We start from the raw sequence: 19,276 nt of genomic DNA, 5'->3' as shown, positions 1-19,276 counted from the left end.
GATGCTGGGATAGTTGTGGTGGAGATGATTTAAAATGATGCTGAAAGTAGTTGAGATGAGTGGAGATGAATGGGAGATGAGTGGAGATGACGGGTTTGGGATGCTGGGATAGTGATGGTGGAGACGATTTTAATGGTGGTGGAGATGAGTGGAGATGACGGGGTTGGGATGCTGGGATAGTGGAGGTGGAGACGATTTTAATGGTGGTGGAGATGAGTGGAGATGACGGGGTTGGGATGCTGGGATAGTGATGGTGGAGACGATTTTAATGGTGGTGGAGATGAATGGAGATGAATGGGAGATGAGTGGAGATGAGGGGGTTGGGATGCTGGGATAGTGATGGTGGAGATGATTTTAATGGTGGGAGAGATGAGTGGAGATGAGTGGAGATGACGGGGTTGGGATGCTGGGATAGTGAAGGTGGAGATGATTTTAATGGTGGGAGAGATGAGTGGAGATGAGTGGAGATGACGGGGTTGGGATGCTGGGATAGTGATGGTGGAGATGATTTTAATGGTGGGAGAGATGAGTGGAGATGAGAGCGTTGGGATGCTGGGATAGTGGTGTTGGAGATGATTTTAAGTGATGCTGAAAGTAGTTGAGATGAGTTGGAGATGAGCAGGAGATGAGAGGGCTGGGATGCTGGGACAGTGATGGTGGAGACGATTTTAATGGTGGTGGAGATGAGTGGAGATGAATGGGAGATGAGCGGAGATGACATGGTTGGGATGCTGGGAAAGTGGAGGTGGAGATGAGCTCTAATGGTGGTGGAGATGAATGAGAGATGAGTGGAGATGAGCGGATTGGGATACTGGGATAGTACATTTAATGGTGGAGGAAACAGTTCTAATGGTGGTGGAGATGATTTGGGAGATGAGCGGGAGATGATTTGGAGATGAGGGATGCTGGGTGGAGGTAGCGGTGGTGTGTAGTGGTGATGAAGGTCGTACTGGTGTTGATGGTATTGGGAGATGAGTGGAGATGAGTTGAGAGATGAGTGGAGATGAGGGATGCTGGGGAGAGTGATGGTGATGAATGGTGGTAGTAGAGATGAATTGGAGATGAGGGAGATGGAGATGAATTGAAGATGAGGGAGATGGAGATGAATTGCAGATGAGGGAGATGGAGGTGAATTGGAGATAAGGGAGATGGAGATAAAATGGAAATGAAGGAGTTAGAAATGGAGAATAAGGTGATTGAGGAGGAGGAAGAGGAAGAGAAGAGGAAGAGGAAGAGGAGGAGGAGGAGGAGAAAAAAGGACTTGCAGTGTTAGATTTCACAGAGAGAGAGAGAGAGAGAGAGAGAGAGAGAGAGAGAGAGAGAGAGAGAGAGAGAGAGAGAGAGAGAGAGAGAGATAAATAAAAAAAAGAGAAGGAGGAAGAGGAAGAGGAAGAAAAAGGAGATAAGTGGAGGAGATGGGAGAACAGTTGGGCGTGGCGGGAGAATAGTGGAGATGAGGAGGAGGGGGAGGAGGAAGGGAGGAGGAGGAAGAGAGGAAGAGGGCGGGTCCATGGGAGAGGTATAGGAGGAAGAGGAGGAGGAGATGAGAAGGTCGTAGATAAATGAGAAGTAATTTTCGTGAGAGAGAGAGAGAGAGAGAGAGAGAGAGAGAGGAGAGAGAGAGAGAGAGAGAAAACCAACTCTCTCTCTCTCTCTCTCTCTCTCTCTCTCTCTCTCTCTCTCTCTCTCTCTCTCTCTCTCTCTCTCTCTCTCTCTCCTTCTCTCCTCCTTCCTTCCCTTCCTTCCTTCCTTCCCTTCCCTTCCTTCCTCCTTCCTTCCCTTCCCTTCCCTTCCCTTCCCTTACTGAATCTATCCTCCCCTTCCCTTCCTAACCTTTCCCAACCAATCCCAACCAACCCCAACCTTCCCTATCCTTACCCCAACCTTACCCATACAACTCCTCCTCCTCCTCCTCCTCCTCCTCCTCTTCTTCTTCCTCCTCACCCAATATATACGTCACCAGGAGCAGGACAGCGTGCAGGAATCCTAGTATGAAACGGGTCACTAGGATGGACCCAATACCAGGCAGCCAGGCCGAGGCGATAGACAGAACCACGTATAGGAAAATGCTCCAACACACCATCCTGCGACGACCATACCTGTAGTAGTGGTAGTAGTGGTAGTGGTAGTGGTGGTGGTAGTGGTAGTGGTGGTGGTGGTAGTAGTAGTGGTAGTGGTAGTAGTAGTAGTAGTAGTAGTGGTAGTGGTAGTGGTAGTAGTAGTGGTATTGGTATTGGTAGTAGTAGGAGAGAGAGAGAGAGAGAGAGAGAGAGAGAGAGAGAGAGAGAGAGATTTACATAGATTTACATAGAAAATCAGACCACACAGACCCCATGGTCCAGACTTGGTGGTCTGTCCTTAAACCTAAGTGATTTTACATTAATCAGAAGACTCCAAAACGTTGCATTTCTACTCTAGTTGATTATTAAGTTGAAGGAAGTGACGGTCGAGCTTGTTTTTGAAGGAGTCAGTCGTGTTGCACTGGACCACTGATGGTGGGAGCTTATTCCATTCTCGCACTACAACGTTGGTGAAGAAAAATTTGGTGTAGTCTGAATTTACTTGTCTACATTTGAGTTTTACGCCATTGTTCCTCGTGCGCAAAGTGTCATCGATCAGAAACAATGTTGATCTGTCTATATTCGTGAAACCATTAAGTATTTTAAAACATTCGATCAGTTTTCCTCGGAGGCGACGTTTCTCAAGAGAGAACATGTTAAGGGTAGAAAGCCTTTCTTCGTAGGATTTGTTGCGCAAGGAAGGGATCATTTTCGTTGCCCGACGCTGAACACCTTCTAATTTAGCTATATCCTTTGCATGGTGGGGAGACCAAAACTGTACCGCATATTCCAAGTGGGGTCTGACTAAACTGTTGTAGAGCGGGAGTATTACATCTTTATTCTTGAATAAAAAGTTTCTTTTAATGAAGCCCAACATTCTGTTCGCTTTATTTGCTGCATCGATGCATTGATGTGAGAATTTGAGGTTTGACGCGATTTTGACCCCCAAGTCCTTGACGCATTGAACGCTTTTGAGTTTAACGCCGCGCATTTCGTAATCGGACTTCTTATTCCTCGTTCCAACTTGAAGGACCTGGCACTTGTCTACGTTAAAGGGCATCTCCCACATCTCCGACCAAGCTGAAATTTTGTGCAAATCCTCTTGGAGGCTTTGCCTGTCTTCGTCAGTGAGAACCGAGAGAGAGAGAGAGAGAGAGAGAGAGAGAGAGAGAGAGAGAGAGAGAGAGAGAGAGAGAGAGAGAGAGAGAGAGAGAGAGAGAGAGAGAGAGAGAGAGAGAGAGAGAGACTATTACAATTGTTATTATTAGATGTGTTAAGCCCGAGTCACACATTCACGACAATGGCTCCCGGCGCTCTCCCGACTCAGACCACGCCTCCCACCGTCGGGCCGCACGCCGACAGTTTTGGACATTTCAAAACAATCGGGGCCCTCCCCGATATCTGCCACCCGTCGCGAATAAGCTACGGCCGTCGGATGTCCATCTCAACGACGTCGTAACAACGTCGTTTCGACATCGGCTGTGGTCGGCACTCAAGGAGTTGGACGTTACGTACGTCTGGCAGCGCGACATTCCAAAACTGGCAGCGCGTGGTCTGATGTCGGGAGGGCGCCGGGAGTCATTGTCGTGAATGTGTGACTGGGGCTTTAATTAATTCTCCTCCAACCTCCTCCTCCTCCTCCTCTTCCTCTTCTCCTCCTCCTCTTCCATCCTCATCCTCCTCGTCCTCTTCCTCCTCTTTCATCCTCAGCCTCATCCTATTCCTCCTCCCCCTCTTCCATCCTCATCTTCCATCCTCCTCCTCATATTATTCTCCCCCACAACCTAGATTGCAAGTAGCGTAAGTTAACAATATAGTAAAGCAACAGTTAATGTCCGCATGACAGGTGGAGTGAGGTGTGGGTGCAGTAAGGCGACAGGTTACTGGTGCCGTGCCTAATACCGCCGGTAAAACGAGGATCAGGCCTCCACCTGTGCCCCTGAAACTACACTTCACCCATCGTGAGTATTAGGGGGGATCCTGAGGCTACCCTGTGTAGGCCACTCGTCCTCTTCCAGTCTCCTTGTGTTTCTGTGTTCTTATGTTCTTATGTAATGAAGTCATTTTCCTCCACAGCTTAGGTTACCAATAGTGTAAGTTAAGGGTAGTAATTTCCTCTTATTTCTCTCTTTACAGTAAAATTTCCATGTCCCTTTCTTCCTTAAAGGTACATGGTGTTCTCTTCTAACTATTTCCTGCCGGCACGTTGCCGGAAGGAGAGGTGGGTGGGGAGGAGCCTTCATCTTTTCTGTCCTGTCCTGCTACACGTAGATTACTAGTAGTAGCGGTAGTAAACAGACACCCTCGCCATAGACCGACAGGTCTTCTGGTGTCTGTTCTTCCTATGTATTCCTATGTATTCCTCCTCCTATTCCTCCTTCCACCCTCCTCCCCTTCCCTCCTCCTCCTCCTCCTCTTCCATCCTCCTCCTCCTCCTCCTCCTCCTCCTCCTCCTCCAACCAGTAGAGACACACCAAGGCCCCCAACAGAAAACACACGCAGACACCAGACTACTGTGCCTCGAAGCGTTGAAGGCAATAAGGATATTTCTGTCCTATACACCAACGCGCGGAGCTCAATACCCAAACGGGATGAGTTACTTGCCTACGTTGACGTAGAAAGACCGGACGTGATTGCCATCACCGAAACGTGGGCCACCTCTGACCACCTAATGACCGAATTCTCAATTCCGGGATACGAGAGCTTTTACAAAAACAGACTCCACAAAAAAGGAGGAGGTGTTATATGTTACGTCAAGGACAAATACCCGGCCGTGAAACTATCCAAAGAGGACTCAGAGAAATATGACACTGTATATGTTGAACTGGAGACTAGCAAGCACAACAAAATAACTATTGGAACCGTTTACAGACCTCCAAAGCAACAAGCAGCGGACGATGAAGCGCTATACCAGGAAATTCACACCATAACACAAAACAAACAGTCAGTCATTATCGGGGACTTTAACTGTTCCAACATTGACTGGACCACGATGATTGGAGTCGGGAGGGTAACAGATTGCTCGAAATGTTCGAGGACACTTTTCTAACTCAAATTGTTACCCAACCGACAAGGGAAAATAACTTACTAGACCTGGTACTCGTGAGTGATTCAGATCTCACACGTGAATGTCAGGTCGGCGAAAAACTAAGTGGTTGCGACCATCACCTAATTCGCCTAAAGATCAGAACAGACCATGAACTCACCGAAAACACGTCCAGGATTCCAGACTACAAAAGAGCCAATTTTAATCTCGCTCGTGAGCTGCTAACCCAGACAACTTGGGAACCCATGAACCTCACTCCTGTGGACGGCGCGTGGAACGGTTTTAAGAACAAACTCCTAGAAGTAGAGAGAACAACTGTTCCCATGAAGACAAGGAGAACAAATAATGCCACAAACCCACCATGGATGACTACCCAAGTTCGACAGGCGATTAATTTAAAGAAGAGAAAATACAACTTGCTAAAGGAAAACAGCACTAACGAGGCTAGCGAACAGTACCATCAAAGCCTCAGAGCTTGCAGGACTCTCATTCGCCAGCGTAAACGCGACTATGAAAAGCAGATTGCGCGCGAAGCCAAGTCCGACCCGAAAAAGTTCTTCACGTATATAAGAACCAAAAAGAAGACAAAAAGCAATATCGTCCCCTAAAAGACGAAAGTGACGTACTAACACAGGACAGCAGACAAATGGTCGAAATCCTAAACAGAAACTTCGCGTCTGTGTTCACGGTCGAGAACACCCAGTCCGTACCCGAGAGCCCTTCCCCCCCGATAGGAATTACTCCCCTAGAAATTGGCACAATCGACGAACGGGATTTGAAAAAGTACCTAGACAAACTCGAGACAAACAAGTCCACCGGACCCGACGACTTGTCACCCAGGCTGCTCAAGGAACTCAAGCAGCAAATCCTCAAGCCACTCATCGCCATCTACAATCTGTCCCTTCAACAAAACAAAGTCCCGAAAGACTGGAAACAAGCGAACGTAACACCGATCTACAAAAAGAGAGACAAAAGCGTGGCCCTAAACTACAGACCAATCAGCTTGACCTCAGTGGCGGGGAAAATCCTCGAGAAGATCATCAGAGACAAACTCGTTAGGTTCCTTGAAGACAACGACATCATTTCCGATGCTCAGCACGGTTTCAGGAACAAGCGTTCATGCTTAACCAATTTAATGGACTTCTTCCAAGGTATCTATGAAAACTGGGATAATCATATCCCCAGTGACAAAGTGCCACACGAAAGACTCCTCAAGAAACTTAAGTCGGCGGGGTTAGGCGACAATTTGACAGCGTGGGTCAAAGACTGGCTCACTGGAAGAAAACAACGAGTTGTACTCAACGGACAGGCCTCCGAGTGGCTCCCGGTCACAATTGGAGTGCCACAGTGGTCAGTGCTGAGACCCATACTCTTCATCATATATATCAACTACCTAGAACTAGGATTAAAATCCAATCTTTCAAAATTTGCCGACGACACAAAGGTGGGTGGGAAGGCCCTCACGACGGCAGACTGCGAAATTATCCAGAGAGACCTGGACCAGATCACTCGGTGGTCAGAAAAATGGCAGATGTCCTTCAACACTACCAAATGTAAAATAATGCATATCGGATCCAGAAACAGCAACCACACATACCACATGGGTGGCGAACCACTACATGTAGTGCAAGAAGAAAGAGACCTCGGGGTCACCATCAGCAGTGACTTGAAACAAACAAAACACTGCAAGTCCGCCTGTAAGAAAGCCAATACAATGGTTGGGTTCATAGCGAGAAACTTCGAATACAAGACGCCGGGAGTTATGTTATCCTTGTATAATTCGTTGGTAAGGCCCCACCTGGAATACGCCGTGCAGTTCTGGTCTCCTAATTACAGGAAAGACATTGAATTACTTGAGAGAGTACAGCGCCGCGCCACGAAGATGATACCATCACTGAGGACGAAGCCCTATGAAGAACGACTCGAGCGACTCAACCTCTTCACGTTGGAAAAGAGACGCCTGCGGGGAGACATGATACAAGTCTTTAAGTACCTGAACAAGCTCAGCAACGTTGATCACTCCAAACTCTTCACGCTACAAACTAACCTGAGAACAAGAAACAACGGAAAAACAATTCAAGCAAAGCGATGCAATACCGACATCGGCAGGAGTTATTTCTCGAATAGAGTTGCTCGCCACTGGAACAGCCTTCCTGCAGAAGTGATTAGCGCAGAGACCATCAACTTCTTCAAGAAACGTATTTATCGCCACTTTGCTGCAACAGGAGTGAACTGAACGTACCCAAGAGTAGATACACAAGTGCTTTAATCCTTCCCTGCAAGCCACTCCTGTGGCAAACGGATTGATTAAATCACTGAACGCAGGCAGCCTAGTAATGAGCCAACAGGCTTTCTGCTGCCTGCTAGTCCATGATTCCATGTTTCCATGTTTCCTCTTCCCATCTCCTCCTCCTCCCACCCTCCTCCTCCTCTTCATCCTCTTCCATCCTCAGCCTCATCCTATTCCTCCTTCCACCCTCCTCCTCCTCCTCCTCCTCCTCCCCACACACACACACACCTGTCAGCCAGAAAGCCACTGACGGGGGCGCCGAAGAAGACTCCGACGAGGTAGACGCTCTGGTAGGCCGTGCGGAGGTGCTCTCGGCTACACACCAGCTGCATCTGTGGTGGTGATGAGTGGTGATGAAGTAGTGGTGATGAGGTGGTGTGGTGATGGTAGGAGTTGGTTATGGTGGTGGTGGTGATGATGTTGGTGTTATACGGGTGGTGAGATGGTGATGAAGTGGTGATGAGGTGGTGTGGTGATGGAAAGGAGTTGGTTATGGAGGTGGTGGTGATGATGTTGGTGTTATACTGGTGGTGAGGTGGTGATGAAGTGGTGTTAGGAATGGAGTGGTGTTGTAATAGGTGATGATGGTAGTGATGCTGTCTTGATGGTGGTGAGGATGGGTTGTAGTGGTGATTATGGTGGTGGTGGTGGTGGTGAATTATGGAAGATGAAACAACGGTAAGCCTGTATTGGTGGTGATGGAAGTGGTGATGTAGTGGTGTTGAAAGCCAATGGAGTTGAAGCAGTAGTGGTGATGATGATGATGGTGATGATGAGGAGGAGGAGGAAACGAGCTAGTAACATGATTATCTCTCTCTCCTCCCCCCTCTCTCTCTCTCTCTCTCTCTCACCTCCGCGGTAATGGTGGAGGTATAAGTGGTGCTGTCGAAGGACCATTCCGTGCAGGGTGTCACTCCGTCCGCCTCGAAGCACTGGTCCCTGCACACACACACACACACACACACACACACACACACACGTACAGATAGACGGATAGAAAGATAGATAGATAGAGAGGTATGCAAGAAATGAAAGAAAGGAAGGAAGGAAGGAAAGAGAGAGAGGAGTGAAGAAATATATATAATGAAGAAAAGGAGGAAGAGAAAGAGGAAAAAAGGAAGGAGAAAGGGAAGAGAAAGATAGAGAGAAGAAGAGAGAGAAATAGATTAGTCATTTCCTTATATATGAATTCTCGTAAATCATCATTATTATTATTGTTATTATTATTATTATTATTACACACACATACTTACACTTCAGTTAGGTTATACAAGTCAGTAGGAAACATAGCAGTAGTAGTAGTAATAGCAGTAGCAGTAGTAGTAGTAGCAGTAGTAGTGTTGTAGGCGTCACTGATGCAGGTGAAGTCCAGTTTGGGTGCCAGAAAAGGTCTTCCGAAGGTGTGCGGCGTGATTAACATGTTACCTGTGGGGGGAGAGAGAGAGAGAGAGAGAGAGAGAGAGAGAGAGAGAGAGAGAGAGAGAGAGAGAGAGAGAGAGAGAGAGAGAGAGAGAGAGAGAGAGAGAGAGAGAGAGAGAGAGAGAGGTTACTTTTTATCTCTGTATGTATACCTGTATATATTGGTGTCCATAAGTTTTCTTTCTCCTTATCCTTCCTTCCCCCTCCTCCTCCTCCTCGTCCACTCACTGTAAGAGAGCGCTAGGAAGTGGAAGACGCTCCACCTGCCCGTGCCCAGGTGGGTCATCAGCTTGTCCAGGTGTGAGGCAGACATGACGCACGCACGCACGCACGCACACCTGCAGAGAGAAAGGTTGGTGTTCGGGGCTTCTAATAGCACTAGTACATAAGAACATAAGAACATAGGGAAACTGCAAGAGGCCGGGTGGCCTACACAGGGCAGCTCCAGAATCCCCCCCACTACTCACGATGGGTGAGGTGTAGTTTCAGGGGTTACAGGTAGAGGCTTGATCCTCGTTTACCTTCGGTACGGGCGTACGCTCCAGTACCCTGTCACCTTACTGCACCCACACCTCACTGCCACCTGTCATCCTCGTCCTTGTAGCTATCCAGTCTACTCTTAAAACAAGCTATCGTCCCTGCACTAACTATGTGATTGCTGAGTCTATTCCATTCCCCCACCACCCTATTACTAAACCAATGCTTGCCTATATCTCTCCTAAATCTATACTTTTCTAATTTAAATCCATTACTGCGTGTTCTATCCTGCTGGCTAATTCTCAATACTTTACTTATATCGCCTTTGTTATAACCCTTGACCCATTTGAATACTTCTATCAGATCTCCCCGCACTCTTCGTCTTTCTAGTGAATGTAAGTTGAGATGTTTCAGCCTATCTTGATATGGGAGGTTCCTCAGCCCCTGAATCATCTTGGTCATCCTCCTCTGAACTGATTCTAGCAAGTTGATGTCCATTCTGTAGTGTGGGCACCAAAACTGGACAGCATAATCTAAGTGTGGCCTAACTAACGCTAAATAGAGTCTGAGGATGACCTCTGCACTCCTGTTGGTTACCGTCCTGTTAATAAAGCCTAATACCCTGTTAGCCCTATTCCTCGCACTAATACATTGCTTCCTTAGTTTTAGGTCAGAGTTCACTAACACTCCCAAATCCCTTTCACACTCTGATCTGCCTATCGCTGTGGAGTCTAAACTATACCCGTGTAATGGGTTGCGTGTTCCTACACTAAGTACGCTACACTTGGTGATGTTAAAATTCATCTGCCATTTCTCTGACCAAGCTGACAGTTTGTTGAGATCCTCCTGCAGTGCTCTAGCATCCTCCCCTGTCCTAATAGTGCGTCCTATTTTGGAGTCATCTGCAAATTTGCCTATGTCACTAGTTATCCCATTGTCAATGTCATTGATGTAGATAATGAATAAAAGCGGGCCTAAAACTGAACCTTGAGGAACCCCACTGGTAACATTACCCCATTCGGATTTTTTACTGTTAATGGTAACCCTCTGTTTCCTGTCGCTAATCCACGCCTTAATCCAATCAAATACCTTCCCTCTTATCCCATGAGCCCTGACTTTATTTAACAGTCTCTGGTGAGGTACCTTATCGAAGGCCTTACTAAAATCAAGATAAACCACATCATAGCTCTCATCATTGTCAGCTGCCTCGTATACTCAATTGTAAAAGGATAAAAGATTAGTGAGACACGACTTTCCTTTAGTAAACCCATGCTGTGAGTCGTGAATTAAATTATGTCTGTCAATATGGTCCCTAATACTATCAGCTATTATTGACTCAATCATTTTATCTATAACTGACGTCAAACTAATCGGCCTATAGTTCTCCATAGAAGATTTGTCTCCCTTCTTAAATATTGGAATAACGTGTGCCTGCCTCCATGAAACAGGCACCACCCCTGTGTCTAGTGACTTCCTAAATACTTCTGTTAACTGCCCACTTATTTCAGTTTCACATTCCTTTATTACCCTGGGGAAAAGTTCATCTGGCCCTGGCGCCTTAGTGACTTTAAATCTATCTATCTGTCTAATCACGAGCTCCCTACTTATGTTGATGTCGGTTAATCCTTCTACCTCTTCTCCCCTGTAGATCCGTTCTCCCTGAGGTATATCATCTATTCTTTCTTTGGTAAATACAGTTAAGAAATATCTATTTAACATCTCTATCAATCAGTGTTTCTCCTGACTTAAGCGGCCCTATCTTATCCCTAACCTTGGTCTTATAAAGCTGAAAGAAGCCCTTTGGATTGGTCTTTGCTTCCCTGGCAATTCTAATCTCATAATTACGTTTTGCCATACGTGTGTTCTGCTTTACTGCTCTAGCTAAATCGTTGTAACTATTCCTTAGGTGAGTTTCCCTCCCTTTTAATTCTAACATATAGTCCTCTTTTCCTTCCTATTTCAGTTTTTAGCCTGTCTGTCATCCATCGCGGGTAATTACCTGTTGACCTGACTTCCCTGTGAGGTATAAATTGTTTCTGTCCTAGTTTAATCTCCCTGACCAGACTATTGTACTCACCCTCCAAGCTACTGACCTGACTAGTGACCTCACAAGAGATTAACGCCCCTCCCTGCTCTGGGTCCTGACCTACTTCTGATCTTACTCCCCTAAGCCTCTGCAGCTGCTTTCTTAACTCCTCGTAGTCCGCCTTCCTGAAGTCAGGTATTAATGTGTTGTTACTGCTGACTCTATCCTCCCATTAAATATTAAATCTAATTTCCTTATGATCACTGTTACCTAATGAATCCCCAACCTCAATGTTGCTAATTATGTCCTCTCTATTAGTTAACTACAAATCCAAAATATTTTCTTCCCTCGTTGGTGTTCTAATCAACTGCTTAAGGAAACTACCCTGTATCACATCTAACAAATCCTATGCCTCTTGGTCCCCGGATAAAGTATCCCACTCTATGTTCCTATAATTGAAATCCCCAATTACACACACATTTCTATATCTTGACGCCCTTCTAATTTCCTGTAAAAGGGGTTGGCTACTGTCCCTGGTAAGGTTGGGCGGTCTGTAAAGTACTCCGATGACAAGCTTCTCCTTCCTACATATCCCAGAGGGATTCTGTATTGCTATCTTCCTTGATTGAGTTGTTAATGACACACTTAAGATTGTCCCTGACGAAGAGTGCGACCCCACCCCCTTCCTGCCTATTCGATCTTGGTGGAATAACTTATACCCTTCAATCTCTAATTCTGGGAGAAAGTGTCTGTCTGCAGTGTTTATTCTCTACGCGCGCCTTTCCCCTCAATAAATCTATCTTATTCCTAATACTTCTACTGTTTGTATAGTACACATTTAGACCTACCCCTTGCCTTACCCTGCAGCCGCTATTATTAGTACTACATTTAGTGCTCCCACTTGGTATTGCCATCTTAGGCCCCTTCTTACTTACCCTAAAAAACCCTGCAGGGCCCCCAATCCACGTTCAAGGGCATCAGACAAGATCTGTACCCCCTCCCATGAAAGGTGAACCCCGTCCCTCTGGTATAGGTGGTTCTTGCCAAAGAAACGGTCCCAAGCGTCGACAAATGTCCATCCATTGGCTTTGCAATAATCTGCCAACCTGCAGTTTAATGCAATAGCCCTGGACAGCCAAATGCCACCAACCCGCCGCCTTGGCAGAACCCCACACTCCACAGGAACCCCGCCTTTGGATGTAACTCTTCGAAGAGCCTCCCTGTAGCGACGCAGAAGCTGCTCGCTACCTAACCTGCCTATGTCGTTCCTTCCCACGTTCAGGCAGACGATGGGTTTGACTCCCTCGCCTGACATGCACGACTCTGCCCTATCGCTGACATCCCTAATCCCCGCCCCTGGAAAACATACCCTGTTCCTGTCTTTAGCACAGAGGGCCCTATCTAACAACCTGACCTGACTATCCCCAACAACCAAAATGTTACCTCTGGGCAGGGATTTGTCAACTGCCCTCCTCTCCTTCACCTCCTGCTCCTCCACTCCTTCCTCCTCCCTCGGCTCAGAGAGAGCCTGGAAGGAGTTGGGGCACTCCACACCCGCAGGATTGGACCTCTTCAACCTTAGGCGGCTGCCATGGCTCTGGACTACCTGCCAGCCCCCATCTTGTGGCGGTGTACTATGTACATCGCCTGTCTGAGGACCTGATGAACGAAGGACTCGATTTTCCTTCCTCATGGCCTCCACAGTCCTCTCCAACTCTTCTATTCTCTCCAAGAGAGAATTCACCAACTCAACTGTACCCCCACCGGCCCCGCCTCCTCCCTTCACTGCACCACCGTCACTCATCACCAGACATGGTCAACCCATGAGCTAGCCAGAGCACGTCCTATCACCTTGAAGACCTGAGGTGAACTGAAGACCTGAGATGACCTGGGTGTACTCGTATCTGTATTCCAATAATAAATGGTAGAAATCAAAGTACTTTAATTCGTATTCTACTACAAGGGAAAAGTGTTCGTGTTCTGCGAGTAATCTGTCGAATACTTCAAAATTTATCGTCATAAATACCACCTGCTGTTCCCCACACGGCCAGCCCCGGGCGGACGTGTGGCGGCCGTGTACACAGCGGCCCGCAGGGTGACGAGTTCACGTCACTGTTGCGTAACTTTGGAACACTGCTGTGCCCAGCCACGTCAATAAGGTATTTTGCAGTGAAAAGTATTCATCAATACATTCATGAATATTTTCAAGAAGTATTCGTGTGTGTATTAGAATTAAAACCATTTCAGTGTATTCGCATTCGTTGGGATATGAAGAATTCGTGTTCGTATTGGACACACAACTCTGGTATTCTCCGCATCCCCGTGTCCAGCCCCCCAAGGTGCGGCCCTGGTTATTACTTCCTCTACTACTACTAGTACTACTACTACTACTACTAATGATGATGATAATAATAATAATAATAATAATAATAATAATAATAATAATAATAATACTTGCCGGTAACTAGATAAATTATATGTATTTTCTTCTTGTAATCACAAAACTGTCACTGTTATCACTCTTCCCTGCTCCTCCATCTTCTGCAAGCTCTCAGTGGTCACTGATCTCCTCCTCCCCCTCCTGTATTCCTCCTCACGGCAGGCAAGGTGAGGAATACATTTACTCCTATCTCTTGCCTTAGAGAGAGAGAGAGAGAGAGAGAGAGAGAGAGAGAGAGAGAGAGAGAGAGAGAGAGAGAGAGAGAATAATAGTAATAATGATAAAGATTGCTGTTATTGTTGTTATTATTATCATTAATATTATTATTGTTATTATTATTATTACTATTATTATTATTATTATTATTATTATTATTATTATTATTATTATTATTATTATTATTATTATTATTATCATTACTCTTATTACTACTACTAGTCTTGTGTGTGTGTGTGTGTGTGTGTGTGTGTGTGTGTGTGTGTGTGTTTGGTGTTGGCACACACACACACACACACACACACACACACACATATTGTATTGTAAAGGGAGGGTGTGTGTGGAGGGAGGGAGGGGAAGGGGGGAGGGGGTAATAGTAGGTCCAGTCATCACCACTCAACACCACTTGCATCACCACTTCATCACCACCACTAGTCATCACTTTTTTTTTCTATTTCTTCATGTATACAAATTCATCGAATCATCTCCACTATCTTCTCTTCCTCTTCCTCCTCTTCTTCCTCCTCTTCCCTCATTTGACAGTATTCTAATAAGAGTTATGGACTTCCTCCTCCCTCCTCCTCCTCCTCCTCCTCCTCCTCCTCCTCCTCCTCCTCTTCCTTCCTCATTGAATATAATATTTATATAGTTGGTAATTCTCCTTCTTTTTCCTTTTCTTCCTCTTCTTCTTCTTCTTCATTATTATTATGACAAAATACACACACACACACACACACACACACACACACACACACACACACACACACACACACACACGGGGGCGGACACAGGGGGGGGGGGTAAGGGGCCCGGGGCCCCCCAGAAAATCTCCGCCCCCCAGAAAATCTCGCGTGTATGCGGATAGTGGGTACAGAACTGACTCGCCTATAATGTGCTGCAACTGTAATACGGAATGTGTCGTCGGCTGTAGGCATATGCAGGCGCGGATACGGGGGTGGGGAGCCAGATGGCCCGGGCCCCCCCACAAAAAAATATTAGGATAACTAAAATATTGGAAATACCCATGAATTGGGAAAACATAAAATATATTTAAGATACCCCTAAAAAACTAGAGAGTTGGGGAGCGAAGCCGGCCGCCGCTAGATAGCTCTGGACGCTGTCCTCCAGACTTTAAAAGAATCCTCCTCAATAGGTTCCTTGGGCTTTACTATGCGGAGGTGGACGGGAAGCTCAAGCAAGATTTTTTTTTTTTTTTTTCGGTGTCTGATGTAATTTTTCACTCCTGCAGGGCCAGGACACAACGGGCACGTGCCCAGGGCCCCGCGCTCTCATGCGTCCCGCACTCATCTAACAATCTATATACTCGTACAGGGCCGTAGTACGCCGTACCCAGGGGGGGAAGGGGCCGAGGGTATCACACGACCCCCCCCCCTCCCCCATCTGCTTAAATGTCCACTTTCTGAGAGTTAAAACGAAAGCTGGTACCTTTCTGTTGCATTTCTTGAGAACTCGGGATTTTCTTTATTTATTTTCAGTATTTAAGTTACGGAATCGTATATTGAATATTATAGAGCAAGATTTAAAGGCCTAGGAAAAAATCTTTGTGGCCTCATTCCTCACATGCAAGCAGAAAGTGAATTTTAGTGCAGGCCACTATCATCATTCGGCACTTCGAAGAGGAAATAAGGGAAGACTTCCTTGCCTTTGTGCACGCCCAAGACCTCACCGGTAAAGGTTTAGCCTGGCTCCTTTTGCGCACCGTTGAAGACCTCGGATTGGACATGGCCAAGTGCAGGGAACTTGGTTTCGATGGAGCAAGTGCCATGGTGGGAAAATTCAAAGGGTGTGCCGCAGTACTCATGAAGAAGTACACCCTGGCCAAGCCAATCCACTGCTTTAACCACCGGCAGAATCTAGTACTGACGAAGGCGTGTGACGTCAAGGAAGTGAAGATCGCTCTTCAAACACTGACCGAGGTGTACAACTTCGTTCATTCTTCGAATAATTTTTTTTTATGAGCTCTTTCCGCTTCACAGAGGTTGTCAAGCTTATCTCGGCCAAGCGCGAAAAGTTTGTTCCCCTGTGCCCCACCAGGTGGATTGAGAGGCAAGACCCAGTGCTGGTTTTCGTTGAATTTCAGCCTGTCATCGCTGTTTTTCTCGAGGAAGAACTTGACGCCACCGTAGGGCTCCTTCTCATCGACATACGTGTTCCCCGCTTTCTCGTTGGACTGGTTGTAGCCGAGCCGAACTCTTCAGAGAAGAGATGGCGACCTGGTGTCAGCCTATGCCATGATTCGTGGCATCGAGACCATTTTTGCCAAGTTCAGAGTAGATGCGGAGAATCATTTCCACGACGTGTTCATGAAAGCGGAAGAGCTTTTGGTCGAGGTGGGGTCATCGCATGACACCATCCCTGTGCCACGACTCTGTGGACGACAGACCCAGCGATCAAATGTTCCGTGCGAGAATGCTGAGGAGTAGTACTACCGCCGGGCGATGTACATTCTGTTCGTGGACCACGTCTTGGCTGAGTTGAAGGGTCGGTTCGGCGACGACACAGTGCCTGTCGCACTTCAGCGCAAGCAACTCCTCAAAGGCCCCGAAACGGATGTTGCGGCCGGTCTTCCAAAGTATCAAAGAAGTCCAGTCCAGGCACACGCCAGCACCAGCATGTTCCCCAATCTCGCCATTCTCTTGAAAACTCTGTTGACGCTTCCAGTCTCCAGCGCGAAAGCCGAGAGGTCTTTCTCAGCATTGAAAAGGCTGAAAACCTATTTGAGGAGTACCGTCGGCCAAGAGCGCCTGAACGGACTTGCCCTCCTCTGTGTCCACTATGATATCCCCATTCCAGTCGAGAGAGTGATAAGCAAATTCGGCGAAAAAAACCGCCGACTACTCTTTGCTTAGAGAGGCACTTGTAGAATACTTGGGAACTTGTAAATATATTTCTTTAGATCAGCCAATCTTTGCAAATGTGTTACCTCAATCCCATGTAAAAGAAGCCCTTTAAGAATTCCTTTTTATCTTCAGCTGTGTCTAATTTTACATATTAACTATTTTTTGTAAAGGTTAGGTTTGTAATTTATATATGACCTGTATTATGATCACCCTTGCTGCTTACATATCGAAATAAACGTTTAGTTTTCTTCGAATGCCCGTATGGTGATGATTTCTACCTGTTCAGATCTGCCTTTCCACTGGTCTGATGTACAATTTGAATTGTTTCTTGTTATTGCTTGCCAGCTTAAATATTGCTTGCACTTCATATATATATATATATATATATATATATATATATATATATATATATATATATATATATATATATATATATATATATATATATATATACATACACACACACACACACACACACAGTACCCTCTCGAGTTTCGCGCTATCCGAGTTTCGCTGTTAGTCCTAAATTCTTACCATTACGTTCATCATCACTCCGAGTCTCGCGCTGCTTTGACACGTACGGGTTACGTCTACTTACCATCGGCGTCACGCACGCTACCTTAAAAGGTAGTATCACACTGGACGTTTTCCTCCAAATATTGTGGCTATGGCAAGAGAGAGAGAGAGAGAGAGAGAGAGAGAGAGAGAGAGAGGGGGGGGGGGGATCGGGAAGAGAAAACGGGTCGTTTTCAAGCCGCAGTTGAAGGCGGCTGCCTTACGATTGTCTGACTACTGAAAACACGCTTGTGATTCGCTGGGAGTCCGATGACGTCATCGCCGACGCCCACCCTATCAGCGGTTTCATTGCCTTAAGGCGGTGTCACAATGGCCGTTTTCGTCCAACCGTTGGGGCTACGGGCAACGCCCGTGCGCCCAACCGTGAGCGAAATCACTGTTATCCGCAAGCTGGTGTCACACTTTTTTCTTACCGCCGCGTTGGCGCCACCTAGGGCAACCGGCAACTCCAACTTTTCCTGGCGTGCGTCACTCACGGCCAAGGTCGGTTGCCCGTATCCACATCCATAACGTAAACAAAGAACTTGCCCTGTATCAACATGGCGTCGTCTGCTAAAGTAAGGGCTGTCGCGGCTTGTGCTGCCATTACCCAAGTTATGGACTTGTTGCTGCAGTTAAATGGAAGGAAGAAATAGTTGTGGGTGTGGCATGCCTGTGGTTCCTCCATGCCAGTTCTCATTGTCACCACTGCGCGTGCGCGGCCAACCCACCCATACAAATGGATCGAATAACAACACACACACACACACACACACACACACACACACACACACACACACACACCAGACTCATTACGAACCATTGCAGATGTTTCTGACAAACAGAAACGACTTCACCATTTCTTGAGTGTGTTAGAATGTATTTGCCATTTGGTGAGTGGCTCACATGAACCAAACCTAGCTCTTGGCAAGAAGAGAGCAGTCGTCTTTAACACTGCTCTCTTCTTGCCATTGGGTATGTTTGGTTTGTATGAACCACTCACCAAATAAGTTCTAACACACTCTAGGAAATGGTGAAGCCATTTTTGTTTGTGAGAAACATCTGCCATGGTTCACGATGAGTCTGGTGTGTGAGTGCGTGTGTGTGTGTGTGTGTGTGTGTCTTTGTTGTTACTCGATCCACGTGTTTATGTGGTCGGAGTCTAGATGGGTGGGTTGGCCGCTCACGCACAATGGTGACAATGAGAACTGGCACGGAGGAACCACAGACACGCCACACCCACAACAGCTTCTTCCTGCCATTTAGCTGATGCAACAAGTCCATAACTTGGGTAATGGCAACAAAAGCTGTAACAGCCCTTACTTTAGCAGACGACGCCATGTCGATACAGGGCAAGTGCTTTGTTTACGTTGTGGATGTGGATACGGGCAACCGACCTTGGCCCGGAAAAGTTGGATTTGCCGGTTGCCCAAGCTGCCGCCAACGCGGTGGGAAGAAAATGGCTCAGTGTGACACCACCAGGTTGCGGACAACCGACAACTCGCTCCCGGATGGGCGCACGGGCGTTGCCAGTAGCCACAACGGTTAGAAGAAAACGGCCAGTGTGACACTGCCCCAAGGCAGCGCGGCCGCTGACCGGGTGAGCGCCGGCGATGACGTCATCGGACTCCTAGCGAGTCACAAGCGTGTTTTCAGAGCTCAGACAATTGTAAGGGTTCATCTGTGGCTTTAAAACGACCCATTCTCTCGTCCTGTTTTCTTCCTTTTTCCAAGGTACGTATTTTGAGATGACAAGGGAGTAAAGGAGGAAAAAATGTGAGCTCCGGGGGGCAGCATGAGGCACTTATAATAGCGCCACTATAAACAGTTGCCTGGGCCATGACAGGCTCGGGGCCGACCATCAGGCCCAGATGGATAGTCTACCG

At 46.9% G+C, this 19,276-nt stretch overlaps 1 protein-coding gene across 9 annotated transcripts in view; it reads right to left on the bottom strand.

Annotated features, from left to right (window-relative positions):
- The window catches only part of LOC126986107 (organic cation transporter protein-like), a 28,942-nt gene extending 18,001 nt beyond the window's left edge, over positions 1 to 10,941 (bottom strand). For 7 of the 9 annotated variants that reach the window (XR_007739281.1, XR_007739282.1, XM_050841813.1 and 4 more), the window contains exons 1-5: positions 9,044 to 10,939; positions 8,650 to 8,821; positions 8,248 to 8,335; positions 7,625 to 7,728; positions 1,945 to 2,099 (exon numbers count right to left, since the gene is read on the bottom strand). Coding sequence is in view for 5 of the 9 variants with exons in the window: in XM_050841813.1 (XP_050697770.1) it covers positions 1,945 to 2,099; positions 7,625 to 7,728; positions 8,248 to 8,335; positions 8,650 to 8,821; positions 9,044 to 9,218 (694 nt within the window). In the remaining 4 variants the exon portion in view is untranslated. Of the gene's footprint in view, positions 1 to 1,944; positions 2,100 to 7,624; positions 7,729 to 8,247; positions 8,336 to 8,649; positions 8,822 to 9,043 lie in introns of all 9 variants that reach the window. The other 2 variants (XR_007739284.1, XR_007739283.1) reach the window with 1 other exon arrangement.
- Between the last annotated feature and the right edge of the window lie 8,335 nt (positions 10,942 to 19,276).

The sequence above is a fragment of the Eriocheir sinensis genome, chromosome 61 (assembly GCF_024679095.1).
Source record: "Eriocheir sinensis breed Jianghai 21 chromosome 61, ASM2467909v1, whole genome shotgun sequence".
NCBI lineage: Eukaryota > Metazoa > Arthropoda > Malacostraca > Decapoda > Varunidae > Eriocheir > Eriocheir sinensis.
Note: the sequence above shows the minus strand (reverse complement) of the source record. Positions and strands in the feature narration are given on the sequence as shown.